Below are 21,507 nucleotides of genomic sequence, written 5' to 3'. Positions count from 1 at the left end.
TTTGTATTTTCTCTCTTAATACTAATAAACCAGATCTCCATGCATATTCCCACAAACTATAATTCTTATAATTTTTATAAGGTAATTTATTTGGTACTCAGATTTTACAACCATGTGTCTAATATGAAACATCCGAAATAATTTCATCACGTTGATCAATATGTTCGAAATGAATACTTATATTTCCGGTTTGAATATCAAACACTTTTAAATTATTTTATATTTTTACTTTTTGTACATATCGTCCATTTTTAGATTTGCATCTATGATTATTATTTGGCAATAAAAAATATACTTAATTGTGATGTGCAAATTTTACACAAAATAGGGTATACTATGATCCGGTTTACTACTGAGAACATTGCCAAATCTACTAAAACTATTTCATTCAACAAATTTTTTCACCAAAGTATTCTTTAGATTAATGGAATAGTGAAACATTTCATCTTGCATTAACACATTCGCGGACACTCATTTCTATTGATAAGTGTTTAGTGAGACAGTGCCGTCACAAGCCGCAACGTCCATTCTGTTCAATGGGACACTGACGGCAAGCAATTGCCGTCAATTCAAGATTGGCCTCTTAATACTTTTAGCGGTATATAACGTCCATTTTGCATATTCTAGAGTATCAAGTGTCCCACCAGACACCTCATATTAGAAAAGATACGTGAAATATTCAACAGTTTTTTGGTCAGGCGTTTGACAGACGCATTGGGCGTGTTTTGGCTCGAGAACCTCGTGGTATTTAGTGCACATTTGGTTATTGTCGAAGATTGTGCGTATTGCGAGTGTATGTGTGTGTGTGTAAATACCTTCAAAATGGATGAAAACCAAGAAAAGCAATTACTTACTTGGTATGACGAGGTTGAAAGTGTAAACGGAAGCTTTAAGGCGGATAATGAAAGCTTACACGATCCTTATAGTACAGACGATTCCGTAGAGGATCAAGAATACACCCAAAGTAATTCTTCTTATGCCAGCGACGAATCAAACCAACGTAAGTAGATTTTTTTCGCAATCGCTATGGTTACTATACCATTTTTGGATTTTTTAGCTGGTCCATATCAACCGAAACGTAAGAAACGTACCCAAAATGTAGAACCACAGCCTGAATTAGGTAAGCACTGTATATGTGTGACATTGTTTTTCTACGAACTATTTCATTTCAGATCAAGTCGTTAGCGGAAGTTCAGATGAATCGGATACGCCTTTAGATCAAGAGGAAAATGAATGGGAAAACACCTTTTGTGACCCCATTAACTTTATGTTCGATCACACGTCTGTTGGAGTTAAACAAAATATTGATAACTTGAGTTCGGTGGAAGTTTTTGAATTGATTTGGACTGGACAGGTGACAGATTATATTCTACATAAAACAAACGCATATGGCGAGTCATTAAACTTAGCTAACAGACCTAAAACCAGAAACGAGCGGTTTAAAATATTCCGACAAGTATCCTTGGAAGAATTGAAGAAATTTTTTAGTTTGTGCCTTTTGGCTGGTGAACTGAAATTTCGGTCAATTCGGGATTTATTTTCCTTCGATCCGTTATGTTATCATCCGATATTTCTCGCTAGCATGTCAGGAAGGAGATTTGAACAAATTTTAAGGACCCTCAATTGTTCAGTTGACAAAAATATTAATAATGATCCTCTTTAATCTATATAATCTATAATAAGGTCAAGTCAAACTATATTTTTGCCTCCTGAAGCATTGTCTTTTTCGGGGACGGCTGAAGTTCCGGGTCCACATAAAAAATAAAAAGAGTAAATACGGAATCAAATTCTATGACTTGTGTTCAAATGACGGTTTTGTCCAAAATACAGAAATTTATAAAAGAAAATCACATAGAGATGACGCCAGGGGAAGCTCAAAGTTGAACTCTTCAGTACTAAGGCTTCTGGAGCCATTCCTAGATAAGGGCCACCATATATACAGTGCTTTTCAGATAAAAGTATCCACCTTTAATAACTTTTGTAATACTGGTATTTAGAAAAAATCCAAAAACACGTCAATTTATGTTGGAAGGGGCAAGCATTATGGCTTATTTAAACTTACTGGAAAAGCCACCCCCTCACCCCTAGCAGCATCCCCTTTATTTTTTTAAATTACTTTTCATATTTTTTATGTAAAATCATCTTCATTCAATTCATTGGGGTTGTTGAGCCTCTAAGCTGACTTGCCCTAAAATTGCCACTTGGATTGCTTCGTTATTTACGAGTCCCTCTCGCTTATGCACTTTATTGCAAACAGACCCTGTTGTGGTAAATTTCTCCATCAGTTGAATTACATACTTATGAGTTGCATGTCTTCCGTCATGTAATTCGTTAAATATTCTAGCAGCAGCTCTTGCACAATTATTATTTTGGTAGTATAAACCTACAATTTCAATTCTTTCTTGCAAAGAGTAAACCATTTCAGAGAAACAAAATAAATAATGTATCAAATTACACTATCAATAGTGACTACAAATTCTAGTTGACAATGTCAAACTTTAATAAAAAGTAGAGTTTTTTGTTGTTTGGATTTTTTAAGTAGAATAAATAGCACGGTTAAAAAGATTAAAGAGTTTGAACTGTTGTACAACCCATTTTAGTACAGGCAAATAAGGTGAAAGTAAATAATAAGTAAAATTTGTGCTCTTAAAAGAAAAATTATTTATCTCATAAACTAACCACTTTAACCTACAAGTATTATACATTTTTGAAATCAGCTCAAAGAGGAGTATCCAAATTTTACATAAAAAATATGAAAAGTAATTTAAAAAAATAAAGGGGATGCTGCTAGGGGTGAGGGGGTGGCTTTTCCAGTAAGTTTAAATAAGCCATAATGCTTGCCCCTTCCAACATAAATTGACGTGCTTTTGGATTTTTTCTAAATACCAGTATTACAAAAGTTATTAAAGGTGGATACTTTTATCTGAAAAGCACTGTATATATGGATAACTTCTATAATAGTGTCGAGTTATCAAAAATGTTATTGCGACGAAAGACGCATAGTACCGGAACATTACGTTCCAATAGAAAAGGTAATCCCAAAGAAATAACTCAGGCTAAATTAAAACTCGGGCAACACGTATGGAAAAGGAATGGTAATGTGTATGTTTCCAAATGGCGTGATAAACGTGAAGTCCTATCCATTACAACAAGATACCAACCTAAATTAATTGAGACAACCAACAGGTTTGGACAGAAAAAAACAAAACCTGTATAGATCAGTCATTATAACGAAAACATGTCAGGTATTGACATGGCTGGCCAAATGGTAAGTTATTACTCGTGTCCTAGGAATACTATCCGATGGTACAAAAAAGTTATATTCCACCTACTGGATATAGCCGTTTGGAACTCGCTCTATTTATATAACAGTTGCCATCGAGGTAAAAGAGATCTGAAGACAATCAGAAATGATATAATTAAATCATTACTTGGAATTTCCCCTGATCAGAAAGATAGCGGAGAGTTTGTCAATAGTATGCCAAAAAAATAGAAAATTGTACCATTTAGAAATGCTAGGAAGAATACAGGTCATGTCCTTGAGGCCATTCCTATACCAGAAGACTCTAAGAAAAAAGGAAAATATTATAAGCGCTATTAGCATTGCTCTCTTATGAAAAAAAAAAAAGAAAAGAAACAGCCTGGCAGTGTCGCGAATGCATAGGCAAGCCACCACTTTATGTAGGAACATGTTTCCAAGATTGGCATGCTTAGCGATTTTTTATTTTACTTAGTTTTACCAAAGCAGCACAAGAATATACGTTTTTTTCCTATAATATAATATGTTTATTTTTTGATATAAAGATTTTTGCAACTTTTCGTCAAATATGTGTATACCTAACTAATATTACAAATATATTTATATAAATTTTGAATTATTTTAGGACTTAAAATATTTTCCATTATAAATTTTTGAACCAAAGTACACATGCGGCATATAACGTCAATGTTATATTGACAAACTTTATGCTGTTTACGGGACATGACGCCGTATTTTTCTTATTTATTTCTAATTCTCTGAAAAAATGTGATTCTCCAGCTATATGTTTGATTTTTTTTCAGGTATTCAAATACACGTTTTATCGTGACAATTTGAGCACATATCGATTATTTTTTGTGCCCTGGTAAAGCCAGAGACAATGACGTGATATGCCGTCACTGTCCGCGAACGTGTTAATAAGAGGATGGATCAATAAACATGAAAACAATAGGCAAAACCCTTATTCATATTTGACAGTTAAACTATTTCAAGTTCTATTACTCCTATTTTTAGGTGACGACGCCACATTACTTCCACCCTCAATAACTACAAACTACAACAATCTGTATTTTTTAAAGGATATTAATAAAATAAGCACATTCCGGCCATATAGTACAATAAAGAAATCCAGAAGTTAATTATCTATAACATATTTTTTATATTTTGTTTTTTGAATTAATTTTTTGGTCAATATTACTTCCGCCTGTCTATTGATGCAATTTCTCCAACAAGTATTTTTCAGTTTGTATTTTTGCAGATTTGTTACGCGAGTTTTTTCATTTTAATTTCCATAATTGTGTAAAATAATTTTGGATTGCTTTAGCTAACCAGCATTTACTCTTTCAACCAATTCTTGAACTTTCAGTTTTTGTACATTTCATAATCATGCTGTTTGTTGCTATAATTTCTTTTTTTTTTGTTCACTCACTCCAGTTCCATAAGCACTAAATAATTTCTATAATTTGTTAGAAGTTTTTATAGATCATCAAATTTTTATTAATTTATTATGTTTTAAGTCATATAATTCAATATCTCATTCTTATTTCTTGTCGTTTGTTTGCTTAAAATTTGTTTCTCTTCGTTTATCTCGTTTGTGACCCGTAGTGTGTTCATTACTGCACTAATACTAATTTATTTACTGCAATAAAATATTTGATTTCTTATCTTTATCATTATGAAATATATTGTGAAATTTCCACCAATGGTTCTACAACAATTAACGCCATTTTCACTGGTTCCAAAGTTAAAAACAAGCTATTTTTTAATTCTGTATATTTTTCCCATGATCACATTATTATCCTTAATATCAAAGTTATTTAAGTGCATTAGGATTTTTCTACATGCCTTATGACTTTTATATATAAAACCGACTTTCTGTACTTGTCTCGTTATATCAAAAAACAAATTTATCAAAATTGCGTGGACCGACTAATTTTGCAAATTATAAAAATAATCTCGTCTAACCTCATTTCAAAACTACTAGGTTAGCAACATCAACATTAAAATAAAATCACATCGCAAAAATATGGATTTGTAACCAATATCCTATAACATAATTTATAGCTAATATTTACAAAATGGACTTGGTATTTGTTTATTATATTCTTTCATATCTTTAGTTATCACTTACACATTAAATTTACTAAATACTGCAGCAATAGAAACTACAGTTTGAAATGTATAAATCTATAAATAAATATATGATCATTTTCAGGAATAGCAATGAAATTAACCCATTAATACCTAAGAGGACCATATGGACCCATTAAAAATAGAAGCATTTGAATGGTGGGATCTGTGCTTCTCTTACAGTGATTCTAAGCTCGTTCAGTTAGTTGTTCAAACGTTTCTACTGGATTTGCGCAGATTTTACTTATTTAGGTGATTAGTTTATGTTTTAAAAAATCAGTGTAACTCATTTACTGTGATAAAATGGATTTAAAGTTGGCGTAAGTAATTCTGTGTAGTTATTTTTTGATTTTTTCAAAAATTTATTTCCTGTTTGGTCTAGGTAAACTGCTGTAGAATCGATCTAAAAAGCCCAATTTATTATTTCTGTTCTGTTGTTTTTTTATGTAATGACTTTTTGCCTGTACCCATATGGGACCACACCGAATCAGAAGATGCAAATGACATAAATGAGGTATCTATAGAACCTTCTTCTGGCTCAGGCGATGAGGACGAGACGGGATTTGTGGACAACCTAAGGGCGATGCAACTTTTAAGTGAAATTGCTTTATCAACGGTAAAAAGATAGGAACAATTCAGCAAGATATTGAGTCAAGGAGTAAAATGCAAGTTGCAGAGGAAAATATTAGTTTGTCCAGACGACATTGAATCTTCGAAATACAGTTTTCCTGGGGGGGATTACTCTACTTATAATCACTTAAGTTGTGTAGAATTGTTTTTTACCGATGAGTTATTAGAACAAATTCTGGACCAAACGCGAAATTAAGCTCTTTTAAAAAATTTCCATGATCCCCTAATTGCTATTGAAGAGCTAAGAGTATTTTTGGGAATACTTATTTTGAGCTGATATAATCAATTGCCCTACAAAAGAAGCTACTGGGAAAACTGCCAATATGAGAAATGAGTTGGTGGCCGATTCCATGAGGCGTGATCGTTTTTGCAAGTATGCATGTTTATACATTTCGCGGATAACAGTAACATAGATGATTTAAAAGAAAAAATATACAAGCTTCGTCCTGTTGCAAACTATTTAAAAAACAAATTTTTAACTCATTTTGTGCCTGAACAAAAGCTTTCCTATGATGAATCCATGTCAACAATTCATTAGTGGTAAGTCAATTCGTTTTGGCTACAAGGTTTGGAGCCTCAATGCGCCTGATACTTATCTAATTAATGTCGAAATTTACCAAGGACGAAATCCTAGGGCTAATTTAGAGTATGAGTCTTTATTTTGTAAATGTTCAGCCCCACTTTTGCAAACGATTGAGCAACTGCGAGCCAAGTCATTGCTTCAATATAACAAAAAAGAATGTTCTTGTCCCACGACAAATCTAATTACACAGTACAATAAAAACATGGGCGGAACAAACCAAATGGAAACCAATATTTCGTGGAAGGTTTCTCATGGATATATGTCCTTCTGTTTGTATTAGATCCAAAAAGTGGTACTGGCCAATATTTACATATCTAGTGGATGCAGCAGTACAGAATGGATGGTTATTAGAAAGAAAAGCCGGCAGAGAAATTAGTCGCTAGAGCATTGAAGAAGGATTGTTCAGGTGCAAAAAGACTTACTATGAGCTTTGTATTTTTTACAATTATTTTTGCTTTTTTAAGTTTATCTAACTAAGTATAAGAAACCTGCAAAAAATCCAGGTCCAAAACCAATAGCACCAGGCTGTGATAGCCGAATAAGTAATGACATACAGTTTAATAAATTGAATAACTTTGTGGTTTCAGTTCCTGATGGAAAGCTCCGAAGATGTACGGACGAAAATTGCAGCCACAAGGGAAGAACGAAGAAGAATGCGAAGTGGGCTTATATGTAATATGTAATATTGTAATAATGTTTTTCACTATTGATAAAAAGTGTTTTTCTATAATTTTAAATATTACCCAATAAGCGTCATAAGGACCCAGCATTTTTTTGAAAAATAATACCTCAAGGGGTTTTTTCTTTGCAAATAAACCAAATTTATAATAATTGGACGTATTATTTTTAAAATCATTCCAGAAAATAGTAAGAAAATAATTTTTGGCGTTAATGAGTTCATGTCAATATGATGAAAAACAAGAACAGATTGAAAAAATTATTGTTATTAGAAATAGGTTCCCTGATTATACAGTGGAAACTTATGAAATAAAACCGTTTATACCCTTATTTTACGAAATTTTAAAAACTGGGCAAAACTCAAATTCAAAGTGCACTTTTTAAACATACATTTGAATTAACAGGGTTGAAATGGAAATTCCTTCAGGAAGCCTTCGTCCAGAAATAAACGGCAATTGGCTTAGAACAATAAGAAAAATTGTACATTTCGAATTCGATATCTTTGTTGCAGTAGCTACACTGATCCGATTGACTGAAATTTTAAATCAAATTATACATTTACTTAATTAATTTCATTAGTTTTGCTCAAAAATGTAAGTGTGTGAGCAATTGATTTTGCGACTTACATTAACATAATTGAAATTCATTTACCAGCACATTATTCAATAATTATTTTTAGATTTATAAAGATCAAATTGAAACTGTATTATAGATTTAGGGAACTCTACAGCCTGTAGCCTTTCTACAAATTAAATAAAAATATTGAAGTTGTTTCTAACTAGAATTTATCACACTAATATGCTTATTTCTCCACAATTTCTTGTTTTATTAAATACAAGGTGTCTCACTGAATTTTTTCAAATTTTTAGATTAATGTTTTTACTTATTTTACTTTTTTGAAGCTGAATGTTTTCACTACTTCAACTATGTTCTAAATAAGAAACTAATTGGTTTGATAAAAAAATATTAAAGACAAAATTAAGTACATTATAAAAAATCTGCAAAAAATAGGAATATTGATATAAAATCCTACACTAACTTAATTATTATCTACTAGAGTAAATACAAATAGAACATCACGTAAATAACAAGTTCAACTGTTGCTCTGGATTCCCACTCAGCAGTGTGTAGTGGGAATGTTTGAGTTAAGATTTGCATATGGAAGGTTTGTTTTAAAGTTAAACCACCATATATGAACAAATGAAAAAATGGTTAGCATTTCTTCAAAGTACAAACAACCCAAGATAATATTAAATAGATTTTTGAAATTATTATTCAATATGACGATAAAATTAAGCTCAAAAATTAATTGGAAAATACTTTTAATAATATATACGATCAAGCGGCCTCCCAGATAACCAAACATGGCTTTGGAAGAGTTAAAAATTTTATCAAAAAGGGGCAAAATAAATGCTGAGAAATGTGTATAAGATTATGGATATTGTGAATTATTTAAGTCTTTATTACCATTAGATTTTGTTTAATATTGAGAGTTATGAATTAAATTCCAATGCTCTACATGAAAATATGATTATTTTGAGTTTTTCCTATTAAATAATTTCAGTTCAATAAATATTTTTTTTGTACAAATGAAAATATTTTTGGGGGGTTTTTAACAAATTCGCGAGAAGGTTTGGTGTTAAAGTGAATGCACAGATTTTTCTTATTGAAATCTCGTCGTCTATAAAGTAAGTAATGCAAGATTCACAAAGAAATCTTTTTGTTGAAGAATCACATTTCAGGGCACAACAATTATCTCAGCTACTAGAACCACTTATTTTCACTGTATATATTGGTCAAGAGAATCTTATGTTTCTAAATGACAAAGTCTAATAAGAAACATATGAAGGTTGATCAATAGATCTCGTCGAGTTTAAAAAAAATAGTGAAAACATAAGATATATCAAACTAAACTGTGAATATTTTATATTTTAACTGATATTAGATATACCATGAAAAAAATAGTGAAACACCTTTTACCGCGCATACAAATTATATAAAATGAAATGGATGCTACAACATTACATTTTAATAATGATTTTATTGCTTTGTTATTGTTAGTAAGAGGGGGGAAATTGTAAAAACTTTCTATAAAAATTATTCACATTACTAATAATCTGATTCCTAAAATGACGTGTTTTATCTTACTATGGAACTAAAAACAATCAAAAAACATCTTATTGAATCTAAATTCCAAAGCTAGTTGTATGATAAAATATAATCACTGTAAATAATGTTTCTCAATGTGTACTTCAAACAGTTGGGTAGTGTCTAGGAACAATGAAGAAATGCTGATTGATTTTTACTTGTAACGGTGAAACTGGCTACAAATTCACATCATATCATGAAAATTGTGGATCTTAAAAGTATGTCGAATATGTATTTAAAGAAATAGGAGTTCAGTGCACATATGCTGGCCAAAGAAATAATGAGTGAACAGGAAAATATTGTCAAAGCATATAACTAAACAAAACATAACTTTGGAATTTATTACAAAAAAGGTAATCCATTTGGAAAGTAGAGTATGTAATAAACCAATAAATAATACATTAGAAACTTCTAAAGAGAGATCAAAACATAAATTGCTACAAATTTATTACCCTCTATTCGACAAACAGACTATAATGTATAATTACAGTACATGTTTCACTATGTTACATCACCTGAGAAGCCTGAGACTAAAATCTAAATTGATGAATCCAAACATATTGAAAATCTCTTTATATCAAAAGTGAATAGAACGGAACCTAAATGCTTAGCTAAAAATCAAGATTCAATACAACCATTTATTCAAGACTTAATAAAAAAAAATTCAAAATTTTATCTAATATTTCTGCTTAAAATAGTTACTTTCTTTAAGATTTATAAGCACTTTTCAATACTTTTTGCTGCCGTGCAAAACAAGTGAATTTGGTAAAATGGAGAAATAGTTTATTTTACAATCATTTTGTAAAGCTTCATATCTTTAAACGTCTAAGCAAAGATTCCGAGTGGCACAATCGTCGATATATAAAGCATCAAAAACGGTCCAAGAGAGGGAAAATAGTTAAATACAACCTAGTTGGGTTCATGGGAGTGTAGCTGAAGCAAATTATGTTTTAAAAATCGAAATTATATATTTTGAAGGGGAATGTATTTTAACCCAATATAAGTAGAAAAGAAACAATGATGTAGATTGTTTTCAAATCAAAATTAGAAACTAAAATTAAAAGTTTTCACTATTTAGTATTTCGCTGTTTTCTCACATGACTAGGCAAATTCAGTGGAAAAGACCACTTCATATAAAATAATATTCTCTAAAAAAGAAATACCACAAAATGAGATGATGAATGAGATAATAATTTTTTATCTATATAAATAAATAAAATAGTTAAGGCGGATTGTAGGACATGCATCCAAGAAGTTTATAATGGATGTAAGAATAAAGCAACTTTATAACCACTACTATTTATAATTATCAAGGAGAAAATAGGTAAGAACACAAAAAGATAATGTGTGAACGCAACGAATGGAACTTGGAACCTATATGCTAACTATGTGTGTGTTTCAGAAATAAAACAAATTAAAAAATAAGTCAGCATAAATAAAACCAAAGTTATAATGTAGTATACTAAAATATCCAATATTTTAAAAAAATCAAATATGAAAACAATATATTACATACAAATATATTGGTATTATACACACAGAAACTGCAAAAATAGCTGATAGGGCGTTTGACGAAAGTTAGTGTGCAATAAATAAAACAACACTAAGACGCAAAATTATAGATATGGATATAAAAATGGGGTAACAGTACCAATTATAAAATAAACAGCAAAAAAATAAAACAATTTACAGAAAAGATGGATTAAATTTAATGTTATTAAATGTCTGCCACTGATTATCTCAAATATAAAATTTTTGGCTTTTAACTTTGTTCATGAAATAAAAAACTTGTGATTAAATTCATCTCATAAATCTATCTTTTATTATTTTATAACTCAACTGTGTGTTATTCAACAATTTAGTTTTAATATGGATAAGTCAATAGACTACGGGAAGGATTGTACATGTAACTTATTTATTGTAACTGTTACAGCTTGGATCACAAAATTGTAATCAACAATTATCTAAGGGAACTTGGAAAAACTATGGCAATGTATGAGATACATACATCTCGTCAGTGGATATTAGCATATTTAAAACAATATGAGTTATGAGATAATTGGAATTTTTTAAATCATTGGTAATTATTGTACTGGACATGCTGTTTATACACCAACATACAACTATGCTGTGCAAAACATGTTACAATAACCCAGTTATTGTTTTGAGAGACCAAAGGTGAACTTGTGACTAGTAGTTCCAATTGTTCTTCAGAATATAACAAAAAAACTAAGATTGTAGTTTAAAGCTACTACTTTGTTTCTATAGCCCATAGACAAATTACACATATTTTTATTGTTCTTAAGAGATTTTCAAGACATTCCATATGTTCATTCAAAACTAAAAGAGTTAACAGACAATCTATCTTCATAACAACGAAACTGTTCTGAAAACCTGCCAGAAGTTTCAAGAGAACTGTTTTATCATAATGGAGCAGTTCTAAAATAAAATACAAAGCGCCATTAAACACGGCGTTTACAGTTTAATGGGGTTTTGTTGGGATACCGGCCGCCCATTTCCTTTGCTTTCAAAGTTCTTCTTGAGTTTTTCACTGCAAATTCGTCGTGAAAGCACTTATGCCATTATTTGCCATTTCATCCATGATTTCAGTAACATAATTAGCCACATCAACTTCTTCTTTCTGGGCTCTTAAAATGAATGGATCTTGGAGAAGTTGTTTATATTTCGGTCTTTGATTTTCTTGTTTAATTAAACTGGAAAATGATATTAATATAGGCATTACTACACAATAGCTTCATGTTAACAATATTTAATGTCAAATATAAATGATTATAATTACATGAAATTGTGAATTTATGTTTTGTAAATTTTATACATAATTGTAGCTGTTTTTCAAGGCGCTTAATATCCAAAGCATTCCTTGTTTATCACAAAAAATTGAGTATGATAAGAAGAATAAGTTTGCAAATAAACGAAGAAGAGATAGAAATCAGGAGATAATTCAGCACATTTGGGATGCAATTCTTTATTCCAGAAGTCAAATTTTATAACTTTGTACTAAAAATTACATTTTTTTCTAAATTTCCAACTACCAACTTCTGATAACTTCCTTTTATAACAGTTCCAAAGTACTCATATAGCATTCCAGAATATTTGATAACTCCATAATAATAAGAGAAGGCAAAGTGACAGGGGAAAGAATGGCATCCAATCAAGCCTCATTTCAAAGGATGTAGTGGGCACCTTTACACAAAATTCATAATCTATCTGAGATTTTTCATATTTTGCCTTAAAATAAAGATTGTAACACACTTGGAATTCTACATGTATGATAACAGGACTCGAGGTTTAAGTAAAATCAAGGTCTTTCACTTTGTACTTAAATGTTTGACATCAGAGCTGTGTAATTCTCAAGCAACATTTTAATACTAAGCACAAAGACCACTGTGGCCTTATGTCAACATTTTAAGTAAAAAATTTATAATTGCTGATAAAATTCTTGCATAGGAAAAATGATTTAACTCCGGTGAGCCATAAATAATATAAAAACTGTTACTACTTACCATGTATTAACAAAATCCACAAATTCTGCGGTAAAAGTATTAGCATTGTGACTAGTGGACAATCTCGGTGGATCTCCATTAACTACTTCGTGTAATTGATCGAAAACACTTGACCATTTTTTATAAGGAAAATGGCCAGTGGCTACTTCCATTAGGGTAATACCTAATGACCACACATCACTTCTAACATCATAACCCCTTGCTGTTTGAGGATCTATTCTTTCAGGCTAAAAATGCAATGAATATTAGATTATCGTCGATTTTGCTTGAAAAACAAATATTATTTTCAATATCATCTGTGAAAACCTTGAAAAAAATAAAAAAATACTTACTGCCATATAAGGCCTACAACCAGCATCTTTAGTTCTAGCAATAGAGTCTACAAGTTGTCCAGAAATGCCGAAATCACAGAGTTTAATGTTCCCTCTTTTGTCTAAGAGTATATTGCTTGGTTTAACGTCCCTATGGATGATTTTTAATTCTTCTTTGAGATAGTTTAACGCATTTACAGTTGCTAAAGCTATTTTGCCGAGAATGGGTTCTGGAATTCTAGCTTTTAATCTTTCATATATAAATTTATAAAATTTATCTAAACATGTATCCATTAACTCCATGCAAATCCAACAGTCGCCCTAAAAAATATCAATAATTATTTTTCACTTTTTTTAATTCAATTTTTAGATACCGTGCAATAAAAACAACAACAACAACCACAGTGTATGATTTATTTATGATTCATGGTATTCAAGTATTAAAGGGAATAGCAGAAAATAAAGATAAATTCAGAATATTAAACTTTGATCAGGTCAAAATTATTCCTAATACATTGATAACAAAAGCATTAATAGAAAAAAATACCGAATTTCACACTTACAAGCAAAAAGAAGAACGTAATTTTAGAGTAGTCCTCAAAAATATTCACTATTCAATCAATACAAAGAAAGGACATAAAACGTTAAATGTATACTATGTAAGGGCAACCACTCAGCAAACTATAAATGCTGCTCAATCTACCAAGAACTACAGCTAAAACCATACCCCACCCTTAGCCCAAAACATAATCCACCCACAACACAAATAATTAGTGGACAAAACATACAGCCTAATTTTAGCTATTTCCAAATAACAATTAACCAATCATGAGACATACCAAATAATGCAGAGTATCCAACAAACATACTTACAGCTCAAAACACGAATGATTTGGCTGACCTAAAAAAATGGTAAGGAACTTTATGGAACAGATGGGTACGATGTTAAACCTACTTATCCCTGTTGTATCAAAAATGGCAAAATGCTCAAGTTTCTAAAAATAGCCATATGAAATGCCAACGGGCTAGCACAAAATGCAGAAGAACTAAAAGCCTTTATTATGTACCATGGTATTATGATTATCTCCTAAGCCCACTTCACACATAGGAGTTATTTTAAACATCTAAAGTACACTAGCTATTTGACAAACCATTCAAATAGGACAACACACAGAGACTGGCAAGGCTCCCTGACAATCACTGCAATATGCAGTCCACCATGACATACAATAAGTAGCGCACAATTTGAGCTGTTTACAAAACTTGGCAACAGATTCCTCTAGATTAATAACTCCAAAAGGCAGACAGCTACTAAAAGCTATGAAAAGAAGAGGAATAAGATCTATATCAACTGATAAACCGATCTATTGGCTAACTGATAGGAATAAAATTACTAATCTAGTAGACTTCAGAGTCTACAAGAGCATTGCAGAAGAGTTTGTAGATGTAGAATATAGTTCTGAACTATCCTCTGATCACACTCCCGTCCTAATCACAATCAGCACCCTATTAATAGTAAAAGAAATACCACCAAGATTAGGCAACAAATATACCAATTGGAATGACTTTCGTGTTCATTTGGATAGCTTGTTGGATTTTCAAGTTCCTTTAAAAACTAAAGAAAACATTGATAATATAGTTGAACATCTTATAAAATCAATCCAAACAGCAACCCATGGCTCAACACCAACTGGTCTGAAAACCCTACTCAACAATAATAAAAGTGTTGAAATACAGAACTACCTCAGGAATTTAACATCAACAGAAGCAACTGATTACAACTTATGGAAAATAGACTGCAACTAACAAATCCTCCTATCCGCACTACTGAAGGTAAATGGGTAAAAAGCAACCAAGATAAAGCCAACGTGTTTGCAAAATACTCAGAACAAGTCTTCAGTCCCAATCCCATAGAGAACAAATTCAATATTGAGACCGAAGTCAAAAGATTTTCTGAATTCTCCATATCAACTAGAGCCTCGGAAAACTCACTGAAAGCCAGGACAAAAAATCAATACAACAGTTGAATTCCAAAAAATCCTCCGGATATAACCTAATTAGTGCCAAAATCCTGAACGAACTATCAAAAAAGGGGCTGAAGTTTCGAGCACAATTGTACAATGCAGTATTAAGAACGGGTTATTTTCCAATTTTGTGGAGGGTAGCCCAAATTATACCAATACCTAAGCCAGGGAAACCTCTTGAAGACACTACTTCTTATAGACCAATAACACAATTACCAGTTATGTCAAAACTTCTAGAAAATCTACTGATTGAGAAAATAAAACCGATTCTAAAAGACATTAGACTAATACCTAGCCACCAGTTTGGATTTAGAAAGCAACATGCCCCCATAGAACAAACTCATCAAGTCACAAAAAAGTGTATCAATCTGTTGATGATAAAGAATACTGTTCGGCTGCCTTTTTAGATATCGCCAAGGCATTCGAAAAGGTCTGACTACTATACAAAATCAGCAAAAACCTCTCGCATAATCTTTTCCAAATCCTACCTGCAGAACAAACACTTTCAAGTCAAAATCCAAGATTACTTCACCACTTTACATCCAATTATGTCAGGAGTTCCACAGGGAAGTGCACTTGGCCCGATCCTCTATCTTATGTACACAGATGATATTCCCTCACACAACAATGTAACTATTGCAATAATAATATAATAAATAACTCATATATTGGAGACAAACTTGGACGCCATTTCCTTGTGGCTAAAAACTTGGAGATTAAAAGTAAATGAAAAATCTGTGCATGTTACGTACACCCAACGGAGAGGAACCTGTCCAACTGTAATATTAAACAGGCATCTTTTGCAACAAAACAAGAGTGCAAAATACCCTGGAATTCATCTGGATCAACAACTAACCTTGAGCTCACACATACTAACCAAGAGAAAACAATTGGGCCTAAAACCAAACAAACTGTACTGGTTAATAGGTCGAAAATCCCAACTTACAACTCGACAACAAGCTGCATATATACAAAGTAACACTAAAATCCATCTGGAGTTATGGTATTCAACTATGGGGCAAAACATCCAACTTAAATATAGCAATTATAGAAAGATTCCAATCGAAAGTACTCAGAATTATTGTGAATGCTCCCTGGTATGTACCCAACAGCTTTATTGCTTGTGATCTCCAAATTAAGTCAGTTAAAGAATTCTCCCAAAAATATTCTTACCCCATGAAAACCCATCCCAACCTCTAATGAGACCTCCCACCCAGCGAAGGCATCTTTTTGTGATCTGCCTGACAGATTTTAGTGTCATCATGAAATCAAACGATTTTTTTAAGTGAAGGGAAATTGCCACTGGGTGATTCTCATACAAGGCAGTTTATATTGCTTTAAACCATTTGCTCATTGTAAAATTTTACAGATTGCAAATAAAAAAAGGGTTAAAAAAATGATATTCAAGTGCACATCTAAAATAGTTGAATACATATTGATGAATTTGTAGCTCTAGCAGCAACCTCACCTTTAGGATATGGAACCTGTATAAATAAGTAAATGCAAAATCTAATGAACTTCTTAGTTCTCATAAATAGAAAAAAATAGAGTGTAAGTCAATATTAATAGAACCTAGTTAAAAATTATGATAATTTGATTTATAAAGACAATATCTTAGAGTAATAACACATATGAATATCTTGGAATTAGAATGAGTAAAAATAAGAAAATAATGCAGGAAAAGCTAATACAGCAAAAATTCAGTACGCACTGAATGAAACAATAGTGGGACACTAAAATATTTAAGTGGATATGGAAATGCAAAAACAGTACCAACTATACATATACAGCAGAAAGTAGCCAGACAAGATAGGATAAAAATAATTGCAATTGAAATTAACTTCTAAGAAAAATAAAAGTCGATAATAAAAAAATAAATAGGTAACCAGCTGAATTAGTACATAATATAGTAAAAATGAAGCTAGATTAATTAGAACATAAGTAGACCAAAAAAAGGAATGGATAAGAGGCAAAACTTAAAGGAATTGAAGACATTGAAAAAAGACAATGGAAGACAAGAGGGACTGGAACCCTTATCCAACACCTGAAAATGTAAAAGGAAAAGCAAAGAAAATTTAAATTACATAAAAAATGTAAAGATCTTTAATATAATAATAGTTTGCAAACTAAACAATTTAAAAGCAAACCAAACATGTGATGATGATTCCAACACTTCAAATAAAAGTATAGTGATTAATAACAGTTATTATGACAATGTAAAAAAGTCTGGGTCACACTTAAGACAATTTTATATTGACTTCATATAAATCAGTATCTATCAACATTAAAATACCTTTTATTAATCACTCTGCCCTGTAAATTATTTCAATTTTTTGTTTAGTATGCTATTAAAACGTATTTTTGTATTTATATGCCTACAATAATTGTTCGCTATCGAAATTAACCAGACAAATTGCTGCACCAACTAAGAATGGCCATGCACCCCCAACCACCAAATCAAGAAATAGCTCTCAATCTGTCAATTCTTCCAGAGTCTAGAGCTGGTGAGGTTTCCTGTGTTGAGTCAAATTAAGGCGCAGGTTCCACTCCTGATGGTGCCCTTCTGTCAATTTCTTTAAGTTTCAGCTTTGCAACTATATTTCCCCTGGAACCCAAAAGTTTATCGGCGAATAGCTAGCTGGCATTGTTCATGGTTAGAACTATTGTTTTGATGGAAAATTGGAATTATTGGAATATTACTAATTAATATAAGTTTGTTAAAAAGGATAAAGCCAAAAAGTTTACAATGTTATTAGATACTTAAGTGAGAATCTAAATTAAATACACATTGATAAATTAGTATCTATAGCAACATTCCCATATTTTAATAATTGATAACAGCTGAAATAGGACTTAATAATTTGAGCAGCATTATCATCTAAAAAGTAAGTCTAAATACCATAGGCCCTACTGATTGAATTGAAAATAGTCAACAAGGAAATTATTTATTGTAAATATTAAGTTTTGTGGAAAAATTTTTAATTATTTACTAATTTACTACAGATTGTTGACATACCTCTTTAAACAAAGCTCCATAAAATTGGACAATATACTTATTTTCACTACTTTTCATAATAACATCAAGGTCCATCAGTAACTGTTTCTGTTCTTTTTCATCCACTGTCGATCTAATCCTTTTTACAGCAACTACAGTTCCTGTAGCCTTATGTATCATTTTATTTACAGTACCAAAACCTCCTCGACCGATTTCTCCTAAATCTTGAAGATCTTCAGATGTGAAATCATAGCTAAGACCTTTTATTTGTAGTTTTCCTACTGATGTCATAGATGGAGGACATGCTTTGAGTTTGGCTTCTCTAAAAAATGTAAATGTTTTAATTGATTAATTGTCTCATTAAAGTAATCTTTTATTTTCAAAATTACCTTTAGAGGCAGCATCATATATATTTTTATCAACAATAGTTGAGGGTTATATGAACAAATAGACTGAATAACTGGTAAGATAGAAATTTGGTAATAATAAAATATGAATGAACCTATTAAATGGCAAGTAACATGTTATGTAATCATACTGATTTGATTGTTCTGAATAAGCATTTTTTTTAAGATGAAATAGTTATTTTACTATACATCTCTGAGTTTCAAACTAGTTGGAGTTGATGCAATGCAAATGTGTTAAGAAATATTTGGTTACTGATGTTACCACTAGTACAGGGGATCTGTTCGGTATACTCTTAAACGTTCTGAATATTTGATATCTATAATAGGAAGATTCTCAAGTTGATATGACCAAATAGAAAAGATAAGTTAATAATAAAAATTTTTGACCTGAATTAAAATCAAAATATATGAAGCTTCATTTACAAACAAATCAACCACATAATGTTATAAAGCAATGTTGAAAAATAAATTACTTCGACTATAAATTTAATTATACATATTGAGAAGATCGAAAACTATGATAATCAATGACTCCTCAATACAAATATTAAACTATTCTAGTAGTAGTTGTTAAATGGTTGGTTTTATATATCTAGACAATAATTTGGTTTGTAATTGTTGTATATTTTTGTACTTTATTTTTTGCAAATCTTATGACAGTTTAACATTATCTATACTTACCGAATAACTATTGGTGGTTCTTTAGTTTTCATGTTAGTAGGTAGACTCATTTTAGGGCGGTTAATAGTTGAACCGGCACCTACTTTATCTGACCCAGATAGAGGCCTAAAGGAAAAAGCATTTGGATCACTTGCTTGTGAAAAGTCTAAAGGTTGGATACCAGGTCTTCGAGTAACTAGAACAATAAACATTACAAATATTTTTTTCACATCATCATCACTAAGCCCATGAAAGAAATTAATTCAAGTTTGAGAGAAACCAAAAAGTATACTTTCATATCATTATATGATGTTCTAAATTTATCAACTCAAAACTCACTGCTGTTTTTTTGCAAAATACACAAAACGCAAACTATTGAAACATTAAAAAGTTGTTGTAAAATGAAAGAACCAAATATACTATATCCCAGCAACCTGTAATATGTAAATGGTGCATATTGGCCTGAATCATCTTATGTTGATACCTAGCATACATCTGGTAGAAAAGAACCATGTATCTTTATAAATATTTTAAGCACTAAAAACAGCAACATTGAACTGAAAACTGTATTCCTGTAACAGGTTCAAGCTTTGATCTTGAAATAACTACCACATGCTGAAATATTACACAATCGCCACTGCTCATTGTAAGAAACTATAATCAGAATAATAGAAGCATTATATAATGTAGTTAAACAGATGAATAGTGGAAGTATCTAGAGAAAATCTATAAAATACTCCCATTAGGATTCTAATTTAAAATAAAAAAAATTGAACAATTTTCACTTGGGGGAATTTCAATTTCAAGTGTAATGCTTCAAGTGTAATCTATAATTAAATAAAATATAATTAATACCATGAGTACTAGATGACTATATAGAGTTCTCTTGGAAAAGTTTCATAATCCGCAATGTTTAAATAAATGTAGGACTTGCACATCATTTATACTCACAATTACACTGGTAAACAATTTACCTTCAGTATAATTGTCAGTGTTGGTGTATGTAGTTAAAAAATGTAGTCAAAATAATCTCCAAATTCTGATTTATTACTTGTAAATTGAAGTCATTTTTTATTTCTCATTCCAAAAAATAAACAAATTCATAATTAATTTGAAGGTCTAATGGTTAGGTTAATTTTCACACCCAGTGAAAATTAACAAATAAACAATAACTGGAAAGTTTTTGTTCAAGACAATATCATATCTGAGAAATCGGAAATATTTTATTACAGTCTAATCAATTAATGATCCCTTCAAGGGCAAATAATATTGATTTAATAAAAAAACAATATAAGTTTGAAAAACAAAAGAGAAAAAAAAATAATAGATTTTAGATAAATTAACTAAAAGTATGTTACAGAACACAATTAATTACTCATGTGAATGTTTGGATATTTAATAATTATGAAAAAATTTTTCATTGTAATATTGGAGCACATTACAAGAGCCAAACCCTTAAAAACCTTGGTAATATATATTGAACACTATTACTTACAATAATAATCTAGATAAATATTGGATTGTTGTGTCTGACAGAAAAGATTATATTATATATAAGGAGAATATTATAAAACAATTATTTACATGGTAAATTTTCACCAAATAACTACCTGAACGTAAACAATAACATAATATGAAATTGGTAATCACTTATAATAATAATAATAGGTACATTATACCTTTTTTTAAGCATTCGTTAATGTATGTGTTCGAAACAATTCTACTATAATGTTTAATACCTAACAAACATATGATGTAATAAAACTGAACGAGTATTTGTAAACAGATTTAGGAAAATAAACATTAAATACCTTGACTGGGTTGATTGTCTATTTGATCTGCCATTTTGCTATTTTCCAGAAATATTTTTTGACAAAAATGTTCAACCAATAAGAAGATATTGTAGGAATACCATAACTTCTGCACTTCAACTTTGATCAATAACTAACATTTCTCTTATTTCGTTTGATAAAATTTTAACAAAATATGATAAACAGATAAGACTCAGTCACAGAAACAAAAATCATTAACCTCGCCGGATAGGCAATTTCCAAATTTGAAATGTGATGGGTATAAGCACTGTCAATTGTCAAATAACGTGACAGTGGTATAGAATTCTATAGAAAAAGTTTAAGTTAACTCCATGGATTCGGTTCAA

At 30.8% G+C, this 21,507-nt stretch overlaps 1 protein-coding gene across 1 annotated transcript; it reads right to left on the bottom strand.

Moving 5' to 3' along the window:
• Positions 1–215: 215 nt before the first annotated feature.
• Positions 216–21,415, bottom strand: LOC130444873 (dual specificity mitogen-activated protein kinase kinase 4-like). Its single transcript, XM_056780211.1, has 6 exons — positions 21,161–21,415; positions 19,371–19,545; positions 18,304–18,604; positions 13,285–13,584; positions 12,953–13,179; positions 216–12,142 (listed from the first exon to the last, which is right to left on the bottom strand). Exons 1-6 carry the CDS (start codon positions 21,192–21,194, stop codon positions 11,977–11,979), a joined length of 1,203 nt encoding a protein of 400 aa, XP_056636189.1. The 5' UTR covers positions 21,195–21,415; the 3' UTR covers positions 216–11,976.
• Between the last annotated feature and the right edge of the window lie 92 nt (positions 21,416–21,507).

The sequence above is a fragment of the Diorhabda sublineata genome, chromosome 6 (genome assembly GCF_026230105.1).
Source record: "Diorhabda sublineata isolate icDioSubl1.1 chromosome 6, icDioSubl1.1, whole genome shotgun sequence".
In the NCBI taxonomy this organism is placed as follows: Eukaryota; Metazoa; Arthropoda; class Insecta; order Coleoptera; family Chrysomelidae; genus Diorhabda; species Diorhabda sublineata.
The sequence above is the reverse complement of the archived record's forward strand: the minus strand, read 5'-3'. Positions and strand labels throughout refer to the sequence as shown.

Excerpts from the sequence above, each read along its gene's own strand:
- LOC130444873 (XM_056780211.1), bottom strand. The coding sequence starts at position 21,194 with ATGGCAGATCAAATAGACAATCAACCCAGTCAAG. Across the intron at positions 18,605-19,370 it reads GAACCACCAATAGTTATTCG|AGAAGCCAAACTCAAAGCAT; the intron begins GTAAGTATAGAT and ends TACATTTTTTAG. Across the intron at positions 13,180-13,284 it reads GTTGTAGGCCTTATATGGCA|CCTGAAAGAATAGATCCTCA; the intron begins GTAAGTATTTTT and ends TTGCATTTTTAG.